The sequence below is a fragment of the Hevea brasiliensis genome, chromosome 4 (assembly GCF_030052815.1).
Source record: "Hevea brasiliensis isolate MT/VB/25A 57/8 chromosome 4, ASM3005281v1, whole genome shotgun sequence".
Taxonomy (NCBI): Eukaryota; Viridiplantae; Streptophyta; class Magnoliopsida; order Malpighiales; family Euphorbiaceae; genus Hevea; species Hevea brasiliensis.
Window position 1 is genome coordinate 14,801,770 of NC_079496.1, and position 27,229 is coordinate 14,828,998.

The 27,229-nt window shown below is 35.2% G+C and overlaps 1 protein-coding gene and 2 non-coding genes across 3 annotated transcripts; 2 read left to right on the plus strand and 1 right to left on the minus strand.

Annotated features, from left to right (window-relative positions):
* Window positions 1-2,242: 2,242 nt before the first annotated feature.
* Window positions 2,243-2,349, plus strand: LOC131179674 (small nucleolar RNA R71). The gene has a single exon (XR_009148562.1). It is a non-coding gene; the product is annotated as a small nucleolar RNA R71 (small nucleolar RNA).
* Window positions 2,350-19,196: 16,847 nt separating this feature from the next.
* Window positions 19,197-21,023, minus strand: LOC131179403 (uncharacterized). The gene is made up of 3 exons (XM_058146239.1): window positions 20,529-21,023; window positions 19,479-19,706; window positions 19,197-19,334 (listed from the first exon to the last, which is right to left on the minus strand). Exons 1-3 carry the CDS (start codon window positions 21,021-21,023, stop codon window positions 19,197-19,199), a joined length of 861 nt encoding a protein of 286 aa, XP_058002222.1.
* A 6,099-nt stretch (window positions 21,024-27,122) lies between these two features.
* LOC131179651 (small nucleolar RNA R71) lies at window positions 27,123-27,229 on the plus strand. The gene has a single exon (XR_009148540.1). It is a non-coding gene; the product is annotated as a small nucleolar RNA R71 (small nucleolar RNA).

A 27,229-nucleotide genomic window follows, 5' to 3' on the forward strand; every position in this document is an offset into this window, starting at 1 on the left:
CAAGATCTCCTTTTTCACAACTTCTTTCATGTTTGGATTCAATCTCCTTTGTGATTCTCGAGAGGCTTTATGGTCATTTTCCAACAAAATTCTATGCATGCATACAGAAGGATGTATTCCTTTAATATCATCAATGGTATAACCAATTATCCTTCTATGCTTCCTAAGAACTCTCAATAATTTTTCAACCTCACAATCAGTCAATTTAGCACTAACAATCACAGGATATGAAGAATTTTGACCTAGAAAAGCATACCTGAGATTTGTTGGAAGAGGTTTCAACTCTACCTTAGGTGCTTCACCTTTTTCAAACTTTGATGATGAAGTTGTTTCTTGCTTCAAGTTCCCAATCTTTTCAATATCAGCCATAGGCAATGGTGGATTTCCTTCCAAAATTGTAGCATATTCTGCAGCTTCTTCAATCTCATCCCTTTTTTTGATGTTATGAACCAAACAAGCTTCTAAGGGATCTTTAGGATGTTGCTTTTTAAGCACTTCTCTAACCTCTTCATCTATCACATCAACTCTCAAGCATGAGTTTGAATCATCTTTCTTTTTCATTGCTTGAAACAAATTAAATTCAACTTTCTCTTCCCCAACTTCTAATGTAAGCCTCCCATTTTTTACATCAATCACAGCTCCAGCAGTAGCAAGGAAAGGTCTACCAAGAATAATAGGAATGTGTACATCCTCCTCCATCTCCAATACCACAAAGTCCACTGGTATGAAAAATTTCCCAACTTTCAGAGGAACATTCTCAACTACCTCAATTGGAAATTTAATAGACCTATCTGCTAACTGTAGTGATATGGTAGTAGGCTTCATTTCTCCAATCTTCATTTTCTCATAGATAGACAATGGCATCAGACTAACACTGGCTCCAAGGTCGCATAAAGCCTTATCTATACTGATATCCCCAATGTGACATGGTATGGAGAAACTCCCAGGATCTTTCAGTTTGGGTGGAAGCTTATTTTGCAAAATGGCACTGCTTTCTTCCGTGAGAGCTACAGTCTCAAATTCCTCCAGTTTCTTCTTGTTAGATAAAATCTCCTTCAAAAATTTAGCGTAAGAAGGCATTTGTGCTAAGGCATCAGTGAAAGGAATAGTCACATGCAAAGACTTCAATACCTCCAAAAACTTCCCAAATTGTTTATCCAATTTTGCTTTACAAACCTTTGTGGGAATGGTAAAGGTGGCATGTAGGCTTTAGGTGCAACATATTTGGGCTCTTCTTCTTTGCTCTCCCTCCTTACTTCCTTTTTCTCCCACTGAATTTTCTTTCTCAGCTTCAATTCTAACTTCAACTTCAGTTTGTTCATCTCCTTCTCTGCTTTTCTTTTCTTCAACTTTCTCTTCAATATTTTTATCCCCATTCTCCAATATTTTTCCACTTCTCAATGTAATAGCCTTGCAATGCTCCCTTGAATTTTCTGGTTGGCTAGGAAGCTTCCCAAATGTTTTGTTACTTGAAGAGCTAGCTTGTTGAGCTATTTGATTCTCTAACATCTTGTTGTGTGTTGCCATTTGATCCACTTTAGATGCTAATTGAGAAATCATTTCTTGTTGACTTTGATGGCTCACAAGTAAAGTTTCAATCATAGATTCCAATCTAGCTGTCTTGTCTAGTTGTGCTTGTTGTGGTAGAGGTGGAGCAGGTGCATTTTGAGGTTTAGAAATTCCAGGAGGAGGACCTCTATTCTGAAAGTTCGATTTTGTTGATACCTGAAGGTTCTTTGAAAATTCTGATTTTGCCCTTGTCTACCTCCCCAAGAGAAATTTGGGTGGTTTCTCCATGCTGGATCATAAGTTGCAGAAAATGGGTTACCGCCTGGTCTTTGATTGTAGTTTCCCACATAATCCACTTGCTCATTTGAAAAATCTTGATGAAGTGCAGAAAAATCTGCTGCACAATTGACATTTGCAGCTCCAATTTCTAGTGTATTACGGAACCTCATTTGAAGAATCTACTTTCATGCTTAGCTTGTCCATCTTCCTTGTCAAAGCATCAAACTTAGCATTAATCATATTCATGGCATCAAGCTCAAACATACCAGCTAGTTTCTTGATCTCATTCCTCTCACAACTCCATTGGTAGTTGTTATAAGCAATTTTATCAAGAGCGGAAAAAGCTTCATCTTCAGATTTCTCCATAAGGTCACCTCCAGAAGATGCATCAATTGTACTCCTAATAGCTGGTGAAACTCCATTATAAAAGTGTTGAACAAGCATCCACTTAGGAATCCCATGATGTGGACATCTCCTTTGCAAATCCTTGTACCTCTCCCATGCTTCATACAAGCTCTCATCATCTCTAGGTTTAAAAGAAGTCAGCTCATTTCTTAGCTTAGCTGTCTTGCTTGGTGGAAAATATTGAGCCAAAAATGCTTGTGAAAGTTCATCCCATGTTGTGATAGAACCCGGTGGCAAAGAATGTAACCACTCTCTAGCTCGGTCCTTCAGAGAAAAAGGAAATAATCTGAGTCGAATTGCATCATCGAAACTCCATTTATCTTCAACATATCACGATCTCAAGAAAGTGTGCGGATGCACATGTGGACTTTCACTTGGATTTCCTCCAAATTGTGCTTGTTGTACCATTTGACAAAGTGCGAGCTTGATTCAAAATTATTAGCTTCTACCCTTGGTCTTGTGATACTTGGCATGAAATCTCCAATGTTAGGATAGGCATGATCCTTCACAGAGCGGTTGTTATTGTTGTTGTTGTTGTCAGCCATTTCTTCTTGTAATTGCTCTTGCTCTTGTGCTCTTTCTTGTTGTTGTTGAGCTTTAATTTCAGCTTTTCTCCTCTTAGATTCTGCTCTTAAAGCTTTTGCTGTCTTCTCTATTTCTGGGTCAAAGAATAGATTGATTTCTTCACTTTTTGTCCTTCTCATAAAATAAAGCACCTGAAAAACAAAATAAACAAATTCTCAAAGTAAAATGGTAAAAAGAAAATAAAATAAAATGCCCAAATTAACCAAACAAACAATTGTTCAATATCAAACAAAAATCAAATCCCCGGCAACGGCGCCAAAAACTTGATGTGACTTATCCGCAAGTGTTGTAACGGACTGTGGGGACGGCGATACGTAACGCCTGCAGGTGCCGCCCGTCCCACATCAGAAATGGGAGAAGGGAATCTGGGCCATATATGTGGGGGTCAGCCTAAACTGGTCAGCGCGCTTTTGGGAGCGAAACCTCCCAAGGGACAAATCCGTGAGGCCCACGGGCCAAAGCGGACAATACTGACTGGGCTGGGCTGGGTCGTTACAATTGGTATCAGAGCCGGACTCCCTCCAGTACGAGTGGGTGCGAGGACGCCCCCAGCGGAAGTTGGTGGGTTGTAACGGACTGTGGGGACGGCGATACGTAACGCCTGCAGGTGCCGCCCGTCCCACATCGGAAATAGGAGAAGGGAATCTGGGCCATATATGTGGGGGTCAGCCTAAACTGGTCAGCGCGCTTTTGGGAGCGAAACCTCCCAAGGGACAAATCCGTGAGGCCCACGGGCCAAAGCGGACAATACTGACTGGGCTGGGCTGGGTCGTTACATATACGGGTCGTCTCAAGTAATAAAGTGATGAATCAAGTATCGTTCCCACGAGGATTTGCTGTTTGATTACTAAACTATGAATGAAGCGATTATTTGGGCTAATGATTAATGAATAAATGGTAAATGTAAATGAGCAAGGTAAATTGATTAATCTAATTGAAATGGGTAAAGAGCAAACAAATAAATTCTAATTCTAGTTTGCAATTAAACTAAAATTAACAATGGGTAATTTAAACGAAAGTCTAATTATGGTAAAAGTGATTCCAGAGTTGGGGGTTTATGCATAAATTAATTGGGATTTGTCTTGGGCATTCCAATTTTTAGGGAAAAATAGAGTTTGAAGGAAATTGATTCTAAATCCCTTTAATATCTTTTTCAAGCATATCAAAGTGTATTCTAAAATAACCAAACCTACTTTCGTATGTATTTGATTACTTTAAAACCCATTAAGTTTTGTAACCAATAATTAATTCCTCTTAAAGTCCTAGTTTATTTCTAAATCTAGGTGATTTTAAGTTCCAATCCTTGATTAACTATCAATGACTTTCACCTTTCGGTCCTTCAATCAAAGATTAACACAATACCCAATGGGTACCAACATTAGGCAAGTAAATCAAGCACACAAGGAAGGAATCAAAACTCATATTTATGTAAAATAAGGAAATACCCAATCCAAATCCACAAATTAATCTAAAACATATTTCCCAACTCTGAAATCCAAAGAAATTACTCACTCATGATGGTATTTACAAGAAATATAGATGGAAGAATAAAGAAAAACATGATAAAAGGACTGAAATGGGAAAACCCAGGTGGAAGAACCAAGGTCTCTGGTTTCTGGAGCTCAAAACTCGTGCAGCAGCTCCTCTTCCTAGAGAATGGCGTCTTCTCTCCCTCTTTCTATATATTTTTCTTTCCTTTTTGTTTTCCCTTCCTTCCTCTTATGGCAAAAATAAGGAAATGATGAATTTATATGGTCCCTAAAAGTTACCCTAAAAGTAAATAAAAGACAAGGAGTGGATAGGAAATGAGGTGTCAAATTATCCAAGTCAGCAGCACTATTCACGTTCTGGGCATTCTGCTTAGGGTTCGGCTTAACCCTAAGCAGCTTCTTAGCAAATTTAGCCTCTGGTCGCACTGTCTGCTTAAGGTTAAGCAGACCTTCAGCAAATCTCGGCAGACTTATAGTAAAATGGACTTTTCTGCTCATGCTTGACTTGTGTTGCACCTTAAGCATTGCCGCTTTACCCTAAGCATGACCTTAAGCAAGGTCTCAAGCAAATTTCGGCTGGTTCGCTCTTTCAAGGCTTGATTTCTTCAACTTTCCTCCATGCTTAAAGAATCCCAAATTTCTTCAATTCACTTCCTATTGCACTCATTGATCTTCGATTTGCCACAAAATCCTATCAAAAACAACAAAATTACAAAAATCACATATAAAGTATCTAAAGTTAACAAATAAACTAAAATAAAGCTAAAAACATAAAATATACTAAAATATAAGGGCAAAATGGATGCAAAACTACCCTGAAATGCCTATATGAAATGAGTGTAACACACGTACCTTAGGGTATTAAAAGAGTATGAACCCTGCTGTTTACACCTTTGACTTTCTTAGGTTCAATGGGAGAGATAATGGTTAAGCTCTTGCTTTTGGAGAACCTTTTTGTCCTAAGATGAAGGCATAAGAATGGATTCAATCATGCTAGCACTAGAAACATATGGCCCTAGGACCTTTATTGCATGTGATGTATTTGGTTTGTAAACCTATGTGTTAGATATGTAAGTTTTAAAAGAAGATAGGATTAATTTGGCCTAAAACTGAAGCTCCTTTGTTGCCTTTCAGAAAATTAAAGCCCAAATCCATTTTATCTTTCTAGAGGGCATGTGAAAGCCCACTTACATATTAGACTTTTGGACTCATAAACCTTTTATTTATGAGGGAGGGTTCCATCTTAGACTAATCCCCTATTGATTGGGCCTAGTGTAACAATACCTAGTCAGTTTAATTTCAATAATTCATGTTGTGACGTTTTTCTCCCTTCTGGTGGATTTTTTTTACCTTTTTCCTCTTCTCCATTAAATCATTTTCAATAATTTGATGCCCCATCAATTTTGTCCCACTAATGTGGACAAGGGGCCGTTGAGTGTGAAATGTACATTAATTCATTAGTTTTAACTGAGTTGTCCTACTAGAGATTTTGAGTAAAATTGTGTTAAAAAAAATTTATTTCTGGTTTCTGTGTGGTGAGTCTGGCTTTTACGCATGCCGACAATATAACTATCAACATTGTGAATTGTTTTTTTACCTACATGGCCAAATTCATCTTGATTCTGAAATTATTTTTCAAATTACACACATTTTTTTTTACAGAATTTTGAAAAAAATCTCTGCCTACTAGCACGAGTGTAGCAAGGATCTCATTCTCTTATTTGTTCGTCATTTTGATTTGACTAATTTTAATAAATTTTCTTGCTTTTTACTATATTAAATAGATGAAAATTCTTGTCCAAATCTGATTTATTATGAGACTTAAGACACAAATATATGGTATCCAAGCATTTAATAGGTAGGTCTTGTCATACATTTAGTATTTTGAATCCATAGTAATAACATAGTAATCTATCAATTAGAACAATGCAGCGTCATCAAAAACTTATGATAGAAATAATGTCATAATTTTAGAGTTGAGATAATTAGTCATTATTAACTGCGTAAAAAATAATTTTATTATAATATTTTAGATTTAAGAAATCATTTAATTAATTGTAAATAACATATGTCTATTCTTATATAAAAAAATTAATGTTTTGATATAAACAAGTTCTTGCATACTTAAGCGTGGGTATTTGTAACGCTCTAGTAGTCATTATTTTATATATATATATATAGGAAACACCAGCGTGTATGAAAACCAGCATATATTGCATTAACGAGAAACAGAATCAACATCATGAGAAGCTATAAGAGAAAGATGGCCAAATAGCTCCTCCACCCATACTTGCTCATTCAAGAGAGACAAAGCATCTTTAGCTAGATTATGAGCACGTTTATTTGCTGACATAGAAATATAAGAAAATGAAACACAAAATTCTCATGACACGTAGAGATAATATGCTCTACACAAAAGGAGTGAAATGGAGACACCATAAAATCTCCATTAATATCTTGAATCAATCATAAGCCGTCACTTTTCCACAGTTACTGTATGTTTGCTATATGATATGGGTTAATTATGATCAATCGTACATAATCATTTTGTGGTTCATATTTTGCTTTTTATTCATATCAATCATGTGCTTTAAATTAAAGTCACAAAAGTAATTGACGGACGCAGGGATACAACAATAACTACACGTACCCTTCAAAGGTGGGTATAGTGCAGTGATAACCATAAAACTGTGATGACGGCATTAGGGGCGTTGAATGATTTTTTTATGTCGTATTCATTTCATGTAGTTCTGTATAAACATTAATTTCAATGATATTTTCATTTTGTATAGGGTTGTCTTTATGGTTGTTTTGGACCGATGGCACTGAAGAAATATCTGTAGCAGTCACATGCACTTTATTATTCAATCCTCATATTCTTTATATTTTGATCCATTGGCCTTTACGTTACTCTCTTTCTGGTGATTCAAAGTTTAGAACTCCCTTAGCCTCTTCTTTTCACCAACAGGTTTATGGAGTCCGTTGTGGTAATTAATCCTTCTCTGTTTTGTAGCCAGCCGGATGTAAATTAAACACTCTGACAATGCTGGAGCAGAAATTTTATCCATTTTGATTCCACATATATCCTCGGAGAGATGAAGCCTAAAATTGTTGCTTCATTAATGTAGTCTTGTTTTCATCGTCTCTGCTGTAAGAGACTTGCAAGTAAAGAAAAAAAAAGTTAGAGGTCCACTAGGGAAGTCCTTGGTGAGATCCGACACTCAAGTTAGAGGGGGATACAGTAAATAGAGAAGAAAGAAAAGGTGTGAAAGGAAGGATAAGAGAGAGAAGGTCTTAGAAAGAGGAACTCTTTTCATCCTAACCTGGCTCTATGTAGCTTTATTTATAGGAAAAAGTGATAAGAGTATATTTCTTAGTACAATCTAAGGAATATTTCTCACGATGTATATTCTTAAATAAAAAATATATATTATATATAATTATTTTATAATATATCAAATACCCCGCAAGTTATTGACTTGTGATGGGGCAAACTTTCTTGTCCTAAAATTACTCGTATCATAATTAATAACGTATTATGTCTCTATGATTATTTAATTTGATTCAATTAGTTAGGAATATAATTTCATATAAAATTATATTAATAATTTCTTTATCAACATATATTAATAATCAATTTTACAAAAATTTATTTTCTGTCTTGTTGCGAGAATTTTTTATTTATGATAAAAGTAGAAAAGTGAAATCAATAAATTTAACCTAATGATACTGCAATTATCTTCAAAAATGTAAAGTTTTCAGTTTAAGTTTTAGTTAATGTTTGTGGTATGCCCTGTACCAATACCATAGTATTGTACATTTTAAGTCTAATTCCTAATAAATGGCTTTTAATATTCTTTTAAATTAAAGTGTTTACATTTAATTGAATAGTCCATTATTTTTTTGTTAGGAAGTTCCATCTTCAAAGACCCAATCGAGAATATTTTGTTGGATATTATTTATCTGGCTAAATAATGTGAGATACTTATAAAAGTGAAATAATGAGTCTCATGCAATCAAATAATAGATCGAACTAGTGACACTTAGACGATATATAGATGGAGTTTACTCTTGTCAATATATTATATTTAGAGTTTGATATCACTTATATATTTATACAATATATAGGTATGCCAGCATGCCTATGTTTTTATAGAAGGAAAAAAAGAACTACTGTTGAATTGTAAATTATTATTGGACAAAATAAAACTGACGACACAACTGTTGGCATGTCCTAAGAGTTAATGCCAAGGATTGAACTTGTCGCAAATTTGCCATTGGAAAGACATGATTGACAATGTGAAGAGGAATCTTGTACCTCTTGTAAAGTCCATCCTTGGTATAATATCTGCTTCATGTGAAAATTGGCATGTCCTAAGAGTTCATGCCAGAGATTGAACTTGGCGACATTTGGTATTGGAAAGACATGATTGACAATGTGAAGAGGAATCTTGTAAAGTCCATCCTTACTCTAGTCCGGTCTTGGTATTAGTGAAAGCAAATACTGATAACAAATTACGAGAGATGGAGAATGAAGAATATTAGTCAAAGAGATTAGAGTATCATGAAGAAGAGCATTAGAAGAACCATAATGAGAAATAGGGACAGTATTATCATTGCCAATTTCTATTTCTTCACCACCACAATATGAAGAGGATTGATAAATATTCCCTTGATATGCAGCAACATGAAAATTAGCACTAGAGTCTATAGTCCAAAGTTGCTGTTGCGGTTTGGTGTTTGAAGTAAAGTGAGTTTGTGGCTTTGGTAATGGTGTCGAAGAAGATGGTGTGGTGATCTTAGGAGTTGAACGTTGTATTTCCATGGCCTTGGTAATTATAGCAAATTGTGGTCAATATTGGATGAAGTAATTGGTGGGTTGGAGGATCCCATGACCTCGTCCCCTTGTACAATGTCCTCTTGAGGACCCAATGGTGGCAAGTTGAGCCGTTGGTGGAACATTACTATTCAAGGAAAGATTTTCCATTTGGAGGTGCATTTCTTCACTGAGAAGCAAGGCGTACAGGTCATCATATAGAATAGGAATGTTTTGAGTCTCGATAGCCCTTGTGAAAAGTCTGTATGCTGGTCCCAATCCTTCTAATATATCACTCAAAGGACATTTTCTAAAATAGGACTTTGAAGGGTTGCAAATTGGTAGTAGATGGCTTTGGCCTTTTTCATATTGTTTATGCCAAAATAATTAATTAATTTATTAATTATTTTTAGGGTTAAAAGTTATTTAAATTAATTTTTTGTGAAATTAATTTAATTAATTTTATTTTATTAATTTAATTAATCTAATTATTGAGTAAATATCTAGGAAGTTATTGGATGGTTTTCTGAAGATGAGAGATTAACAGCAATTTCAAATAATTTTAAGGAGTGGACAGGTAATTGCTGGTAATGGCAGAATCTGAGAAGGCGTCTTACAGAGTCTTTCAAGTACCTACAAGGAGAGTTATAAGAATCAGATGTACAGTAACATGAAACAACAACTCAAACTTCAGTAGTCTTTTATCTTTATCTATCATTTACTTCCCAAGCTTTGGCATTTAGTTTCAAGCCTTATTTTTTATTTTTAATCAATCAATCAAAATATTTAATTCCAGTTCACTTACTTTCAATTAATTGTCAGATTGGCAAAGAAGTCAGAACACAAATATTTAGTATCTGACACACCTGCGCAACTATAAGCTGTGAGACAATCGAAATTGTTTTTCACAAAAAACACATATAAATGTCAATGGTGTCTAAACCTTTGGAGAGATGATTCAATTGTTTTCTTAATTGCTAGATTTGTGTTCGTGGAGGCCAAAAGAGTATGAAGCTTGGTCCAAGCTTCACGTACTGTTTCTAAACAAATGATCTGAGGTAAGATCATTTCAGTTATTAAAGAGAAGAACTAGCTACGGACCAGCTATGTAACACCCCTACATGCATAGTCCTATATATTCCACTGTTCCAGTGACCTAGGGGTGGCCACAGTCCGGTTTTGAACCGGAACCGAACCGAAACCGGTTCGGTCAAAGCAGGACCAAAACCGGTCAAAACCAGAACTGGCTTCGAAACGGACCGAAACTGTCCTTTTGCAGTTTGGTTCAGGTTCATATTTTTTAAGAACCGTGAACCGACGGTTCTCAACCGGATTGAACCAATGATTTCAACCGGCTATTTAAATATAAAAAAATTCAATAAATATGTTACCTCACTCCTAATTCATTTATATATATCATTAATTCTCCACACAATTATTCTCTGCATTTTCTTCAATTCTTAATATTTTTTCAATTTTTCTCAAATTCTCTAAATAATTATTTTCTACACTCATTTTAATTTCCAACACTCTCTCAATTTTCCTACTTTATTATTTTATATACTTACTGAAATATTCAATACTATCTCAATTACTTTGTTATTACTTTAAATCCTCAATAAAATTTCTAATACCCTCTATTTTAATTTTTTTTCTCTTTTATACTTTTTAATTATCAATTATTATATAATTTTTAAAAAAGGCAAGTAATAGAACTAGAAACTTTTATTCCTCTAAATCCTAAAGGGATATTTAGGCAAAATTAAGTTCATACACTTTTTGCTAATTTCTTTAAAAAAAATTAATTTCATCTCTAGTTTTTTAATCAGGTTCAAGTCTTTATTTATTAAATTTTTCTTAAAGATAAATTATTTTCTTTCTTTTTTTCTTATTTTATTTTGATTGAAAGATTTCTAAAAAAAATTAAAATATTTTTACAAATATAACTTAAATTTTGAATCAATAAAATTTTTCTCTAATTTTTTTTTTGTCTAAGCTATGCTTAAACCATCCCTAAACCACTTCCAAATCGTCCTCCAAATTATCTTGAACCGTTCTTTCGAATCGCCCTTCAAACCGTTTTAAACCGGGGCTCAAACCGAAACCGGCGGTTCAGAAACCGTCTTCCAAACCGTCCCCTGGGGTTTGGTTCAGGTTTATGATTTCATTGAACCTAAACCGGCGGTTCAGGAACCGTGGCCACCCCTACGGTGACTGGTGTCGGTCCAGACAGTCAAGGGGCTTAGAACCATATTTAAGTCACCTAAAAAAACAAAACCACAAACAAAAATTAATAGCAATTGCATGAAGGTTAAATGCAAATGAAGAAAACTAGGCATAATGGGTTAAATGAGCCAAGGCCACAGCGATGGGTGACCAAAACGAGAAGTGACTACGAGGTCAGTTGCTGTCCTATTTTCGAGTGGGACATTGTGACACCCCAGGCCTAAGAATTATTGCGAAGCTAAGGGTATTATGAAAACCACAGAAAAGAATCAAGAACCAGCTCCAATAATCAAACTAGGGTTCCGAAAGTAATCAAATGTTACTGGGAAAACGGATCAGACCGGTAAGGGGCAATTTAATCAATTCACCCTTAGAGGTGACTTTTGGCCTAAATTCCCAATAAAATATAGGAAATTAAAATATTGAAAATTAAATTCAAAGAGAAGAGGTGAGGGAAAGAAAAAGAAAAAGAAAAGGAAAAATAAAAAAATGAAAAGCTTTATGACATCATGCATGACATAAGCATAATGCAATAAATTTAAATTTTAAAATATTGGAAATTTTGGGATAATTTTTAACAATTATAAGAAAAATAAAGAAAAAAGAAAAAAGAGTCATCTTCTCCCAATTTCCATCCCAACTCTCTCTCTCTCTCTTCTCTCACCCATTTTCCTCCATTAAAGCTTATATTAAGCTTTTGTAAACCCTAAAATTAGCCATAAATCCCCTAAATTCTTTAGTTAAAAATTGTAATTGAGTAATGATAAGAAGATTGGAGAAGAAAATTCCAAGGAAGAAGTGAAGAATTGAAGAAGGGAAAAGCTACACCTAAGGTTAGTGTTGATTCTTCTACTCCTCTCTTTTTAACCATACTTAGGCACTTTAATTAAGTAGGAAATTGTTGAAAAATGGAACAAAAATGATAAGTTAAGGGACATAGTGAAATTCGGCCAGCCATGGGGGAAATGTGATTGAAGTGAATTAAATGGAATTAAGTGTGTAATTAGGCTTAACTAAGTAGGTGAAGGTGATTTGTAAGCTTTAATTTGAATGATTTGTGCAAATGGGTGAATTAGGGTTCTTGGCCATTTAAAATTGGCAAAAAAATTAGGAATTTGGGGAAGTGATGCAATTTGACCTAATTGAGACTTAAAATGGTCAATTGGTGAGAAATGGAGAGTGTTTAAATAGTTAGAATTGGAATGGAATGGTGAATGTGTAAGGGTCAATGCTGGCAACTTGACCTTTGCCCATTCAAATGAGTATAATTGGAAATTGGTTGCTCCAATTGGTGTGAGCCCAATTAGAGATGAAAATTAAGATCCAAAGCTAGTCAAATCTAGGTCAAATCCTAGCCCTAAAACTGACTTTAAGTTGGTGAAAAACTAGGTCAAATCCGGATTAGGCACACTGCCACTGTACAAAACTACCCATATGAATAGTTTATATTTAAATGGTCATAACTTGGTGTAGAAAGGTCCAAATGACCTGATTTTTACAACATTAGAAAGCTATGACATAGTACTACAACTTTCATGAAGAACACAAACCCAAATTCTTCCCATAACCAAGTTAAATTGTCAACCAAAGTTGGTTACTCAAAATTGTCAGAACTAAAATGGTACCGAGAATTCTGAGTTTGAACCAATCCGGCCAGCCACATTAGAAATAGCATAACTTGAGCTACAAAACTCCAAATGGAGTGATCAAAAAGGGAATTAAAGCTAAGACATTGAGGAACAACTTTGATGAAGGAAAGTTGGCCAAATTCCCACTATAGAAAGACCAATTAAACAGTACAAGCAAGTGATCCAAAACTGAATTTTTGAAGTTTCACTTAGGGAGATTAGAAATTCAATTGGCAATCAATGCCAACATAATTGTGACCTAAAATGTGATATGTGCATGCAATTAGAGTTAACAAACCTATTTAGTATGAAAAAGTCAACATTTTGGCCAATTGATCAAATAAATAGTAACCATCAACATACCACATACAAAGAGCTCAAAACTTAGGGGAAAATTATAAGAGAAATTTAGTATGCATATAATTAGTGTTGAATTAATTGTGGGAAATGGTTTAGATGAGTATTGAGACATTTTTAATTTTGTGTTTCATTAGAAGAAGAGACCAGAAAGGATAAGAAAAAAGTGAGTCAAGGCCTAGAGGCGACTCATACGAGGTTTGTGCACAATAAATTTTGATTTATTGTTTTCTACTTGAAAACTTGTTTAGATGTGCATTGTGAACTATTTGTATTAATTATGGTTTCGAGAAATGCTGTGTTGCCTAATTGTGAATTGAAATTCGAAATGAAAATTTGCTTAGTGTTTGGATGAAATGTTTGAATAACTTGATTTTGAATTGGTTTTGGATTCACACTTAGCATGACTTATTGTATTCCTCCTCCATTTATGGGGTTGAGATAGACTATTTTCCTCCCTCTCTGGCTTGCCAGTTGAGGTTGAGATTGGATGAGTACTCATATAGCTAACTAGCCACCTCCCTCATTGATTTTGATTAGTGGGGTTGAGATTGCTTTGTCGTAGTGTACAACACAGCATTGATCGGAAATTTTATATCATGACTTAAGTTGTGTATGGATTGGCAGTACTGTGATTTATAAATTATTTTGACAAAATGGTATTATAAAAGTTGACTTCAATCTCATGAATTATGATTGTGAAATGGTTTAAATATGTGCTTATTGATGTATGTTTTGATATTCAACATCTTTAAATTTTTATTGTGCACCACTGAGTAAAAGTTACTCAGCGATGGCTTTTATTTGCTATCATAGATAGGGGAAAGAATAAAGCAGCAGAGTAAGCTGCTAAGGTGACAGGGGAGCTCAGTTGAGGATTTTGTACGGGTATATTATTTATATCTTTATAATTTAATTTGACGTAAATATTTTTGGTTCATATGTATCTATTACACTAATTGAGCAGTTATACAGTAAAAATTGTAATGATATTATTTTTGGTTTTCCTTATTGTAAATTAAGACTTTAGTATGTAAATTAAATTAAATGAAATATAATTGATATTTATTTCAAATGTGTTGAATTAAGAATTGATGGATATGGAAAATGTATTGAGTTTGTGTTGATGGGAATGAATTTATGTTGAAATTATATTGAGTTGAGAAATGTTGGAATTGAAAATGAGAAAAATATATTGAAATTGCTTTCTTTTCATGTCTTTGAAGAACTGTTTTCTTAAAATACAGCCGGCACTCTGTCGAAATTTTTATAAAATTTGCAAAAATTAAAATTAACCAAATTTCTCACTTATAATTTAAATTCCAATTAAAGGCTTTTAAATAATGCTTTAACATTATTTTACCACTTAAAATGAATTGAAATTGTTTAAAATCCCTTGCAGTATATTTAATGGGTTATCGATAGACGAAGTTCGGTAATTCATTAGGTATACTACGGGATCATATTATGCCTTACAGAAGGGTAAGGTGTGACATATTTTAGTGGTATCAGAGCTATGTTTTGAATGAGTTTTGAACTATGTATTTGAATTATTTTCTTGATTAGTACAACTGCTCAATGTCATTTATTGATACATATGATTCATTTACATCATGAATATGAACTAATGGAGATAATCCTTCTTGTGTTTGTTGTCAGGCAATATATAATCTCTTTGAATTGAAATGGAAGAAGGGAATCATTCGGTTGAACAGTCAGTTGAGGTTGAGGCTGAGGCACAGGAAGAAGCCCCCGCTCTCCAGAATGTGAGTGGGTCAACCACTCCAGCTCCTCTAATGCCGCAGTTTTCTGCTTAGTTTGCTCAGCAGATGGCTACACTATTTTAGCAAATGGCTGAAAACATGCCTACCTAAGCCCCAATTCAAACCCCAGTAACACAACCATAGTCTCCAGCCAGGCAGTATGACAAGCTAATGAAATTTGGGGTGACAAAATTTAAGGGTACTGTGGATCCACTAGAGACAGAGCAATGGATTAAAGGAATGGAATGGGTATTCAAGAAGTTACATTGCACAGAAGAACTGAAATTTGAGTATTCAGTTTTTTACTGCAAGGGGATGCTTATGAATGGTGGAAAATCATCCCCCACAGCTTGGTTGAGCCTCCAGTCCTCACATGGTCTGATTTTTTATGTTGACTAATCCGCAAGTATACGGGTCGTCTCAAGTAATAAAGTGATGAATCAAGTATCGTTCCCATGAGGATTTGCAGTTTGAGTACCAAACTATGAATGAAGCGATTATTTGGGCTAATGATTAATGAATAAATGGTAAATGTAAATGAGCAAGGTAAATTGATTAATCTAATTGGAATGGGTAAAAGGAGCAAACAAATTAATTCTAATTCTAGTTCGCAATTAAACTAAATTAACAATGGGTAATTCAAATGAAAGTCTAATTATGGTAAAAGTGATTCCAGAGTTGGGGTTTATGCATAAATTAATTGGGATTTGTCTTGGGCATTCCAATTTTTAGGGAAAAATAGAGTTTGAAGGAAATTGATTCTAAATTCCTTTGATATCTTTTTCAAGCAAACCAAAGTGTGTTTTAAAATAACCAAACCTACTTTCGTATGTTATTTGATTACTTTAAAACCCATTAAGTTTTGTAACCAATAATTAATTCCTCTTAAATTCCTAGTTTATTTCTAAATCTATGTGATTTTAAGTTCCAATCCTTGATTATCTATCAATGACTTTCACCTTTCGGTCCTTCAATCATAGATTAATACAATACCCAATGGGTACCAACATTAGGCAAGTAAATCAAGCACACAAGGAAGGAATCAAAACTCATATTTATGTAAAATAAGGAAATACCCAGTCCAAATCCACAAATTAATCTAAAACATATTTCCCAACTCTGAAATCTAAAGAGATTACTCACTCATAATGGTATTTACAAGAATTATTGATGGAAGAGTAAAGAAAAACATGATAAGAGGACTGAAATAGAAAAACCCAGGTGTAAGAACCAAAGTCTCTAGTTTCTGGAGCTCCAAAACTGGTACAGCAGCTCCTCCCCAAAAGAAAATGGCGTCTCCTCCCTTCTTCTCTATTCTATTTTCTTTCTTTTTTTGTTTTCCTTCCTTTCCTCTTGTGGCAAAAATAAGGAAATGATGAATTTATATCGTCCCAAAAGGTTGCCCTAAAAGTAAATAAGAGTCAAGGAGTGGATAGGAAATGAGGTGTAAAATTATCCAAGTCAAAGACTATTCACGTTTCGATACCGCTTAGGGTTGGCTTAACCCTAAAGACTTCTTAGCAAATTTCAGCTCTGTCGCATGTCTCGCTAAGGTTAAGCAGACCTTCAGCAAATCTCGGCAGACTTAGAATAAAATGGATTTTTCTGCTCCTGCTTGACTTGTGCTGCACCTTAAGCACTGCCGCTTTACCCTGAGCAGGATCTTAAGCAAAGTGTCAAGCAAATTTCGGCTAACTTGCTCTTTCAAAGCTTGATATCTTCAACTTTCCTCCATGCTTAAAGAATCCCAAATTTCTTCAAATCACTTCCTAATGCACTCATTGATCCTCGATTTGCCACAAAATCCTATCAAAAACAACAAAATTACAAAAATCAAATATAAAGTATCTAAAGTTAACAAATAAACTAAAATAAAGCTAAAAACATAAAATATACTAAAATATAAGGGCAAAATGGATGCAAAACTACCCTAAAATGCCTATATGAAATGAGTGTAACAAATTCCCCCAAACTCAAACCTTTGCTTGTCCTCAAGCAAATTAAAACAATTAATACAATTTGGGGTACCTTACCTTAAATTTATGAAAATTACTTATCCAAACTTTCAAGCTTACTTTTAGCTACCAACAAACCATATACCCACTTTCAAGGTACAAAGAATTCAATCCTTACCAAAGTTATCACCGCTTAGCCTTGGGTCAATTATCCATATCATCAAGCCCAAACCGATCAATCACAAAGAATAATCATGCCTAAATAGACTATAGGGTAATCCATAAACTAAAGTGTCTTAAATAATGATGGAAGTAAATGAATGTATTAGTGATATCACAATCCCATAGGCAATTCTCCTATTCCAATCTCCACTAATGTAACAAAACACCATCAAAAGATCAAAAGGACTTTCAAGGGTTGCAATGGGGCTAAGGGGTGATAATGTGGCTAACAAGAAAAGGATAAAGGTAACAAAATATGAGAATAATCAAATTATTAAAAGATCAAGACACACAAATTTTTTTTTTGAATCATTTGGGAGAAGGAACTTTACAACTATTCACCAATGCTAGCATATAATTTTGAAGCTTTTAGAGGGACTCCATAAATAATATTGAATTTGAATTACAATTGTCCCTTTCAATTCACCCCCAAACTCATTTCTTTGTGTACTTGAGTGGTGAATTACTTTACGTACCATAATTGAATTTGCTAGCTTTTTTTTATTTTAGTCACTTCTCCCAACTAATTGTCATATATATATATATATATATATATATATATATATATATATATATATATATATATATATATATATATATATATATATATATATGTGTATCTATCACTCAAAGGATTATTCTCATGGAGGGTAGGTAAGTGTTTGGGTTTATGGCTGGGTAGTAATGTGGGTTCCAAAGGAATAAGAGAGATAAATATAGGCTCAAATTGGTTCCAAAGGGAAATTTTTGAAGTGAGGTTGGCTAAGGCTAAAATATGGATTTAAAATTCAAAGAATGCCTAGATCATTTCTTTTTCAAGTGCATGCTATGATTCGCCTTAAAAGGTTTAGGAAGATTGTTCTAGGATTGGTGAGACATCAATTAGCTACTTCTTACCTTAGAGTTTTCTCTAGGCACTCAAAATCAATGCAATTGATTGGGTGGCCCTTGGCTAAGGAGATATAAACTAAAGCAAGAATCTAATAACTTTGCACCTATCCAGAACTTTCAATCCATCAAACCCTTCTAAAAGTAAGCTTAATTGCTCTTCAAAGCAACTCTCAATCCTTTAAGGATAAGATAAAAATTTATTTTTATGATATGCATGATCCTAAAATGAATGCATAAATCGAATTAAAACGAAGTGTAATCTATATGAAAACTATATGCAAATGTATGTGTATGAGGATAGACATGTGTGTGGTATATGTATAAGTGTATGAATTATCTATATATTAATGAATGAAATGCAATAAATGAATGAATGAAAATTTTAAAAATTAATAAAAAATTTTGCCCTCACCCCCAAACTCAAATGAAACATTGTCCTCAATGTTTAAAATGAATGCAAAGATGGGCAAAATTGTGTGAATTACTTAATTAATGAAATTTATACAATTGGGGATTAAATCAATATAAGCTCAAGAATTCCAAAATTAGCTCAAAGTGATATTAACAATGAAGCTTTAGAGAGAAAAATGTGAAAAAGTATCCCAAATATATGAATTTGCACTGCTTAAGATGTTGCTTAACCTGCTGCGTAGGGTAAAGCGAAAGCATAAGCATTGGCAACATACCATAAGCATAAATGGTAAAAGGGTAAGCTGCTACCTCCAAATGATGTGAAACAGATGCGGCTCAAAGAAAATTTGTGTAACTCATCAATGTCAACAAAATTAGGATTGAAGAAAAGATAAAGTGCAAAAATAATGTGTAAGAAAATGAAAAAGTGTAAAGAAATAAAATCTAACAGTTAAATCTAAAATTAAACCAAAAAGCATTAATAGAGTAACTATGTTCATAGCAGAAAATAAAATAGAATAAAATAAAGTGAACTAAAGGAAAGAAGTGCAAATATAATCACAAAAACTAATTACCAAAGTATTACAACTATTACTAAGGTTTGAAAATTAAAATAAACAGATTACAAAATAAACCTAAAACAGAAATTAAAACTGTTTCTACTGATCAAGCTCTGCTGTCAAGGCTTTCTTCTTTGCACTGTGGTCCGCCGGTTCTGCAGTAGGTTCATTGTCATCCGAAGCTTCAGAAGCAGTTTCCAAATTTTCTGTGAGGTCTTTCATTTCTTTAAATATGTCCTGGCCCCAATGATATAAATTGTTATAAGATTGGGCCAGTTTGTTGTAAAGTTCCAACATTTGGAGTTGATGCTGCTTCTGTTTCTTTTTAAGAGATAAAAATCTCTTTTTAAGTTTCTTTTCTAGCTTCTTCTTTTGGTTAACCTGCTGCTGACCCATGGTGTCAATTTTGACTTCTAATCTTTTCAAGGTGGCAAGGATTTCTGTGGTGTCGGGTGAGGGAACAGATGGCTGGATAGTTAAACTTGCTATTTTGGATTCCAAGGATCTTAAGAGGGACAAAATGTCTGCTAAAAATTGTGGTGTAGTGGTTGGTTGGGGTTCTGCTGGTGCAAAGGTAGTGGGGTCTGCTGTACCAGTGGCTTCAGGATGCTACTGTAACAGAGTATAAGTATGGCCTACTTTCTCACAAACATCCATGTGCAGCAACATTGTGCTGTCTATATATGATTCACCAGAAACTGGCAGCAGCTTATACAGACTAGCATCAAAGCTAAATGAGTTTGTTATAGCAGTTATATACCCCCCAAAAACTATACTCCCTTTAGTATGCTTTGTGACAATTTGGTGCCAATGAGTAGCTATGAAATGGGTTGTGCTTACTTGTTTTCTCTCCTTCATGCACCACAAGAAAAATAAGTCTCCAGCACCCACAATACTGTTATTGTGTCCCCTTCCTAAAACAGTGTAAGAAATGAACCTATGGAGGTATTTCAACACATGATCGACTATCCTAGAGGCTTTTGTAGTCCTCTGTCGATAATAACCCCTAAAAGGTGCAATATCTTTCCAGAATTGAACAGGGTCATAAACAGTTTGCTGCCACTCAATATTTTTATACCCCGAATCCTGAAAACCAAAAATTGCATTCATAGCATCCATGTCTAACTCCCTATCAATTCCAGCACATCGAAAATATATTACATCTTTATGCTCAGGCACTGTTGGTTTGAAATCCAGCCTTAAGGAACTCAAAAATTCCAGGGTCAAATCCTTGTACACTGGTTCCCTAATCTTAGCAAAATTAGTCCAGCTGATAGCATCTAAATAGGCAAAAACAGAGTCATAAATGCCTAATTCTTTCAAAATCTGCTTATCCATATACTTGTTTGCCAAAATAGGTTTAGAAACTAATTTCTCATAGGCATTTTTCATATCCATATCCTTAAAAGCCCAAGGTAATGGAGAAATTACCTCCTCTAGGTCATTAGTAGATGACGCAGGTGCCGCTGGAGAGTGTAAGGGTGACTGAGATATAGGTGTTTGGACCGCTGGTGCTGGAGTTTGCGAGGAGGACCTAGTCCTTTTGCTGATTGGTTCAGAGGAAGGTTGGGGTGGAGAATTCAGGTCGAAAGGAACAGAGGGTACTTGTTTTCGTTTTCCGACAGGGGCTTTCTTGGGTCTACCTGCAGCCTTTTGAGTTTTGCGTTTGGTTTTCGTTTGAGTAGGCGTAGGCTCAGGCATTGTTTCTGGGGAATGAGTGTCAAGAATTGGTGTTTCAGTTTGCGGTTCAGTTTGCGGCGAGAGGGGAGTCGGCGGAATGAGGGTTGGTGTTTGGTCTGGGGGTAGTGGTGGCGACTGAGGTGGTGGCGATTGCGGCAATGGCAGCGTTTGCGGTGGGGGCGACTGAGGTAACGGCGGACTAGGACTGGGGTTAGGGTTTATGGGTATGGAGGATGGGGTACCCATTTTCGATTGGACAGAGTATCGAGATTTCCGGGGTTTGGGTTTGTGGGTAGACCACATTTTAGTTCTCACCATTTATTGAAAAGAAAGAAACCTTTCAGCTTCCCGTAAGAGTTTGCCGGAAAAAATGGTGTGGGAAAGGAGTCGGCGAGGTTTATCGGGAGTTTGAGCGAGGCTTTTGTAAAAATGGCGGAAATTTTTGGGTTTTTTTTTAAAATGTGGGGCAGACATGTGGTAATATGGGCCATGCTTGGGGTTAAGCATAAGATTCAACAGAATTTGCTTAAGACTCTACTTGACAAGCAACATCATCAGCAACTTTCGGCAGGTTTTGGGAAAAATTTTAGTTTTACTTACCAAAAGCAGTCCAAATGCTATGGAATGCTATCATGACCCTCAGCAATTACCATATACACACAAACACCATAAAATCTAGGGATTTAAGCTCATTATCTCGTAGAACTCATCAAACACTATATATTTCCATTTAGCTCATGCAAACATTTTTTTTCAATTTAGGCACCAATTGTGACTATCCTTTTGCACACTTAATGAAATGATCTCCTTTCTGAACTTATACCAAAAGTACATTTTCAGCAGCATTTGAGAGAAGTTTCAAACATTCAAGAATTGCAGAAAGGACATAGAAATTTACCTTTTTAGCAGCATGAACAGTAGCATGAACAGTAGCAAAAATCTGCAGACTGTAAAAACTAACAGCAATTCAAACAAAAACATGTAAATTCCTAACAGACTACAGAATTATATATACACTAAAAAGTAAAACTTAACAAACACTATTTTTGCACTTCAATAAAGCTCACATCAGTCCTAAATATCAAAATTGATCCTCATTCAAGTTGCATTTCACAGAATTTACACAAGACACAAAATCAAACATGTGCTATCAAGTAGATTGCAATATCAGTAATTTAGCACAAGTTTAAAGGTGTTACTGTTCACAGGTACTGCATAAAGTGCAGTATTTTGCTTTATACTTGCTCTCTTACAATTCTTTGTTTTTGCTACAAGTGTCAACTTACCCAATCTTCATGAATGACCTACAAAAGAATAATAAATGTCACTTTTGAGTTTAATGAGGGTAAAAACTGAAAATGAAATGAAATGAAAAATTAATAAACTATAAAAGGATACGCTTGGGTTGCCTCCCAAGAAGCGCTTGTTTAAGGTCTTAAGCTTGACCTTCCACTCCAAATCACCTAAGTATCCCTGATTGGAGAACCAAGCCATGAAACCTCTACAACCTTTTGTGTGGGTTCTCCAACAATATAATGCTTTAATCTCTGCCCATTAACTTTGAAAGTCCTTGAGGTTTCATTTCCTATCTCAACAGCTCCATAGGGATATACCTTTATAACAGTGTAGGGCCCTGACCATCTTGACTTTAATTTTCCGGGAAATAACCTTAACCTAGAGTTATATAGAAGAACAACATCCCCTTCCTGAAATTCTTTCCTCCTAATATGCTTATCATGCCATCTCTTAGTTCTTTCCTTGTAAAGCTTGGCATTTTCATAAGCATCCAATCTAAGCTCCTCAAGTTCATTTAGTTGCAACATTCTTTTTTCTCCTGCAGTTTTCAAGTCAAAATTCAGTGTCCTTATGGCCCAATATGCTCTATGCTCTAACTCCAAAGGTAAATGACAAGCTTTCCCATAAACCAATCTAAATGGGGTGGTGCCAATAGGAGTTTTAAAAGCTGTTCTATAGGCCCAAAGAGCATCATCTAACTTTAGTGACCAATCTTTCCTTGTACTATTCACTATTTTCTCAAGAATTCTTTTTAACTCTCTGTTTGAGATCTCCACTTAACCACTAGTTTGCGGATGGTAGGGTGTTGCAACCTTATGCTTCACTCCATATTTTTGTAATAATCTTTCAAATTGATGGTTGCAAAAATGAGAACCTCCATCACTTATAATGGCACAGGGAGTTCCAAATCTTGTGAAAATGAACTTTTTAAGGAATTTAATCACAACTCTAACATCATTAGTTGGAGATGGTATAGCTTCAACCCATTTGCTCACATAATCTACTCCAACTAAAATGTACTTGTGTCCAAAGGATGATGGAAAAGGTGCCATGAAATCAATGCCCCACACATCAAATAGTTCAACTTCCAATATATTTTGGAGGGGCATTTCATCTCTCTTTGAGATATTACCCATTCTTTGATATCTATCACATGCATTTACAAACTTCCTCACATCCTTAAACATGTGTGACCAGAAGAACCCTGCTTGAAGAACTTTTTCTGCAGTCTTTGTCACACTCATATGACCCCCATAAAGTGAAGAATGGTAATTTTTAATAACATTCCCTATCTCCTCATCAGCTAAATATCTTCTAATCAGCCCATCTCCACATCTCTTGAACAAAAATGGCTCTTCCCAATCATAATTCTTCACATCAAAAAGAAATTTTTTCTTTTGCTGCCATGTTAGGTCAGGTGGGAGGATTCCACACACTAGATAGTTCACAAAATCTGCATACCAAGGAATTTTTGCATTCATGATTACTAACAGTTGTTCATCAGGGAAATAATCATCTATTGGGGGTTCTTTTCCCAAAATTTCTCCTTGTTCTTGCCTCAATCTAGATAGATGATCTGCTACCACATTTTCTACTCCTTTCTTGTCTTTAATTTCCAAGTCAAACTCTTGAAGGAGTAGCACCCACCTTATCAATCTAGGTTTAGCCTCTTTTTTCTGAAGGAGATACTTGATAGCTGCATGATCCGTGTACACTATTACCTTTGACCCCACAAGATAGGACCTGAATTTGTCTACTGCAAATACCACTGCCAAAAAACTCTTTCTCTGTAGTAGAGTAATTTATTTGAGCATCATTTAAGGTCCTACTTGCATAGTATATTTCATACACCTTCTTATCTTTCCTTTGTCCCAAAACAACCCCAATGGCATAATCACTAGCATCGCACATTAATTCAAAAGGTAGTGACCAATTGGGTGGCTGCATAATAGGAGCAGATATCAAAGCTTCCTTTATCCTGCAAAAAGCATTCATACAATTAGTATCAAAATGGAATTCCACATCTTTACTCAATAAATTGGTAAGAGGTTTAGAAATCTTAGAGAAATCCTTGATGAATCTCCTGTAAAATCCGGCATGCCCCAAGAAACTCCTTACTCCCTCACAGATGTTGGGGGTGGCATTTTCTCAATAATTTCTACCTTTGCTTTATCCACCTCAATACCCCTGTTTGACACAAGATGTCCCAAAACAATTCCTTCTTGTACCATAAAATGGCACTTTTCCCAATTCAAAACTAAATTGAACTCTTCACATCTCTGCAAAACCTTAGACAAGTTAGATAAGCATTCATCAAAAGATTTACCATATACAGAAAAATCATCCATGAACACTTCCATAATATCCTCAATCATGTCAGAAAATATGGACATCATAAATCTTTGAAATGTAGCAGGGGCATTACATAGTCCAAATGGCATCCTTTGATACGCAAAGGTACCATAAGGACATGTGAAGGTAGTTTTATCCTGATCATCTGGGTGAATAGGGATCTGAAAGAACCCTGAGTAGCCATCCAAATAGCAAAAATAAGAATGATGAGCTAGTCTCTCAAGGATTTGATCTATAAATGGTAATGGAAAATGGTCCTTTCTAGTTGCATTATTCAATTTCCTATAGTCTATACACATTCTCCATCGATTCTGATCCTTGTAGGTATTAGTTCATCATTTTCATTTTTCACTACTGTGATGCCCCCTTTCTTAGGTATAACATGAACTGGACTTACCCAATTGCTGTCAGAAACAGGGTAAATGATACCTGCATCAAGCAATTTCAAGATTTCCTTTTTCACAACCTCTTTCATATTCGGATTCAATCTCCTTTGTGATTCTCGAGAGGCTTTATGATTATTTTCCAACAAAATTCTATGCATGCACACAGAAGGATGTATTCCTTTAATATCATCAATGGTATAACCAATTATCCTTCTATGCTTTCTAAGAACTCTTAACAATTTTTCAACCTCACAATCAGTCAATTTAGCACTAACAATCACAGGATATGTAGAATTTTGACCTAGAAAAGCATACCTGAGATTTGTTGGAAGAGGTTTCAATTCTACCTTAGGTGCTTCACTTTTTTCAAGCTTTGATGATGAAGTTGTATCTTGCTTTAAGTCCCCAATCTTTTCAATATCAGCCATAGGCAATGGTGGATTTCCTTCCAAAATGGTAGCATGTTCTGCAGCTTCTTCAATCTCATCCCCTTTTTTGATGTTATGAACCAAACAAGCTTCTAAGGGATCTTTAAGATGTTGCTTTTTAAGCACTTCTCTAACCTCTTCATCTATCACATCAATTCTCAAGCATGAATTTGAATCATCTTTCTTTTTCATTGCTTGAAACAAATTAAATTCAACTTTCTCTTCCCCAACTTCTAATGTAAGCCTCCCATTTTTTACATCAATCACAGCTCTAGCAGTAGCAAGGAAAGGTCTACCAAGAATAATAGGAATGTGTACATCCTCCTCCATCTCCAATACCACAAAATCCACTGGTATGAAAAATTTTCCAACTTTCAGAGGAACATTCTCAATTACCCCAATTGGAAATTTAATAGACCTATCTGCTAACTGTAGTGATATGGTAGTAGGCTTCATTTCTCCAATCTTCACTTTCTCATAGATAGACAATGGCATCAGACTAACACTGGCTCCAAGATCACATAAAGCCTTATCTATACTGATATCCCCAATGTGACATGGTATGGAGAAACTTCTAGGATCTTTCAGTTTGGGTGGAAGCTTATTTTTTTAAAATAGCACTGCTTTCTTCCGTGAGAGCTACAGTCTCAAATTCCTCCAATTTCTTCTTGTTAGATAAAATCTCCTTCAAAAATTTAGCATAAGAAGGCATTTGTGCTAAAGCATCAGTGAAAGGAATAGTCACATGCAAAGACTTCAATACCTCCAAGAACTTCCCAAATTGTTTATCCAATTTCGCTTTCTGAAACCTTTGTGGGAATGGTAAAGGTGGCATGTAGGCTTTAGGTGCAACATATTTAGGTTCTTCCTCTTTGCTTTCCTTCTCCTTACTTCCTTTTTCTTCCACTGAATTTTCTTTCTCAGCTCCAATTCTAACTTCAGCTTCAGTTTGTTTATCTCCTTCTCTGTTTTTCTCTTCTTCAATTTTCTCTTCAATCTTTTTATCTCCATTCTCCAATATTTTTCCACTCCTCAATGTAATAGCCTTGCAATGCTCCCTTGAATTTTCTGGCTGGCTAGGGAGCTTCCCAAATGCTTTGTTACTTGAAGAGCTAGCTTGTTGAGCTATTTGATTCTCTAACATCTTGTTGTGTGTTGCCATTTGATCCACTTTAGATGCTAATTGAGAAATCATTTCTTGTTGACTTTGATGGCTCACAAGTAGAGTTTCAATCATAGCTTCCAACCTAGCTGTCTTGTCTGGTTGTGCTTGTTGTGGTAGAGGTGGAGCAGGTGCATTTTGAGGTTTAGAAATTCCAGGAGGAGGACCTCTATTCTGCTGAAAATTCTGATGTTGTTGATATCCAGAAGGTTGCTGAAAATTCTGATTTTGCCCTTGTCTACCTCCCCAAGAGAAATTGGGGTGGTTTCTCCATGCTGGATCATAAGTTGCAGAAAATGAGTTACCACCTGGTCTTTGATTGTAGTTCCCCACATAATCCACTTGCTCACTTGAAAAATCTTGATTAAGTGCAGAAAAATCTGCTGCACAATTGACATTTGCAGCTCCAACTTCTACTGAATTACTAGAACCTCCAGCTGAAGAATCTACTTTCATGCTTAGCTTGTCCATCTTCCTTGTCAAAGCATCAAACTTAGCATTAATCATATTCATGGCATCAAGCTCAAACATACCAGCTGGTTTCTTGATTTCATTCCTCTCACAACTCCATTGGTAGTTGTTATAAGCAATTTTATCAAGAGTAGAAAAAGCTTCATCTTCAGATTTCTCCATAAGATCACCTCCAGAAGATGCATCAATTGTACTTCTAATAGCTGGTGAAACTCCATTGTAAAAGTGTTGAACAAGCATCCACTTAGGAATCCCATGATGTGGACATCTCCTTTGCAAATCCTTGTACCTCTCCCATGCTTCATATAAGCTCTCATCATCTCTAGGTTTGAAAGAAGTTAGCTCATTTCTTAGCTT

What these genes read in the sequence shown, in the direction of transcription:
- LOC131179403 (XM_058146239.1), bottom strand. Translation starts at nt 21,023, where the DNA reads ATGGGTACCCCATCCTCCATACCCATAAACCCTAACCCCAGTCCTAGT. An exon ending in CTACTAATGACCTAGAGGAG is followed by an intron (nt 19,707 to 20,528) that starts GTAATTTCTCCA and finishes CTGTTACAGTAG; the next exon opens with CATCCTGAAGCCACTGGTAC. An exon ending in ACACCATGGGTCAGCAGCAG is followed by an intron (nt 19,335 to 19,478) that starts GTTAACCAAAAG and finishes CATTGGGGCCAG; the next exon opens with GACATATTTAAAGAAATGAA.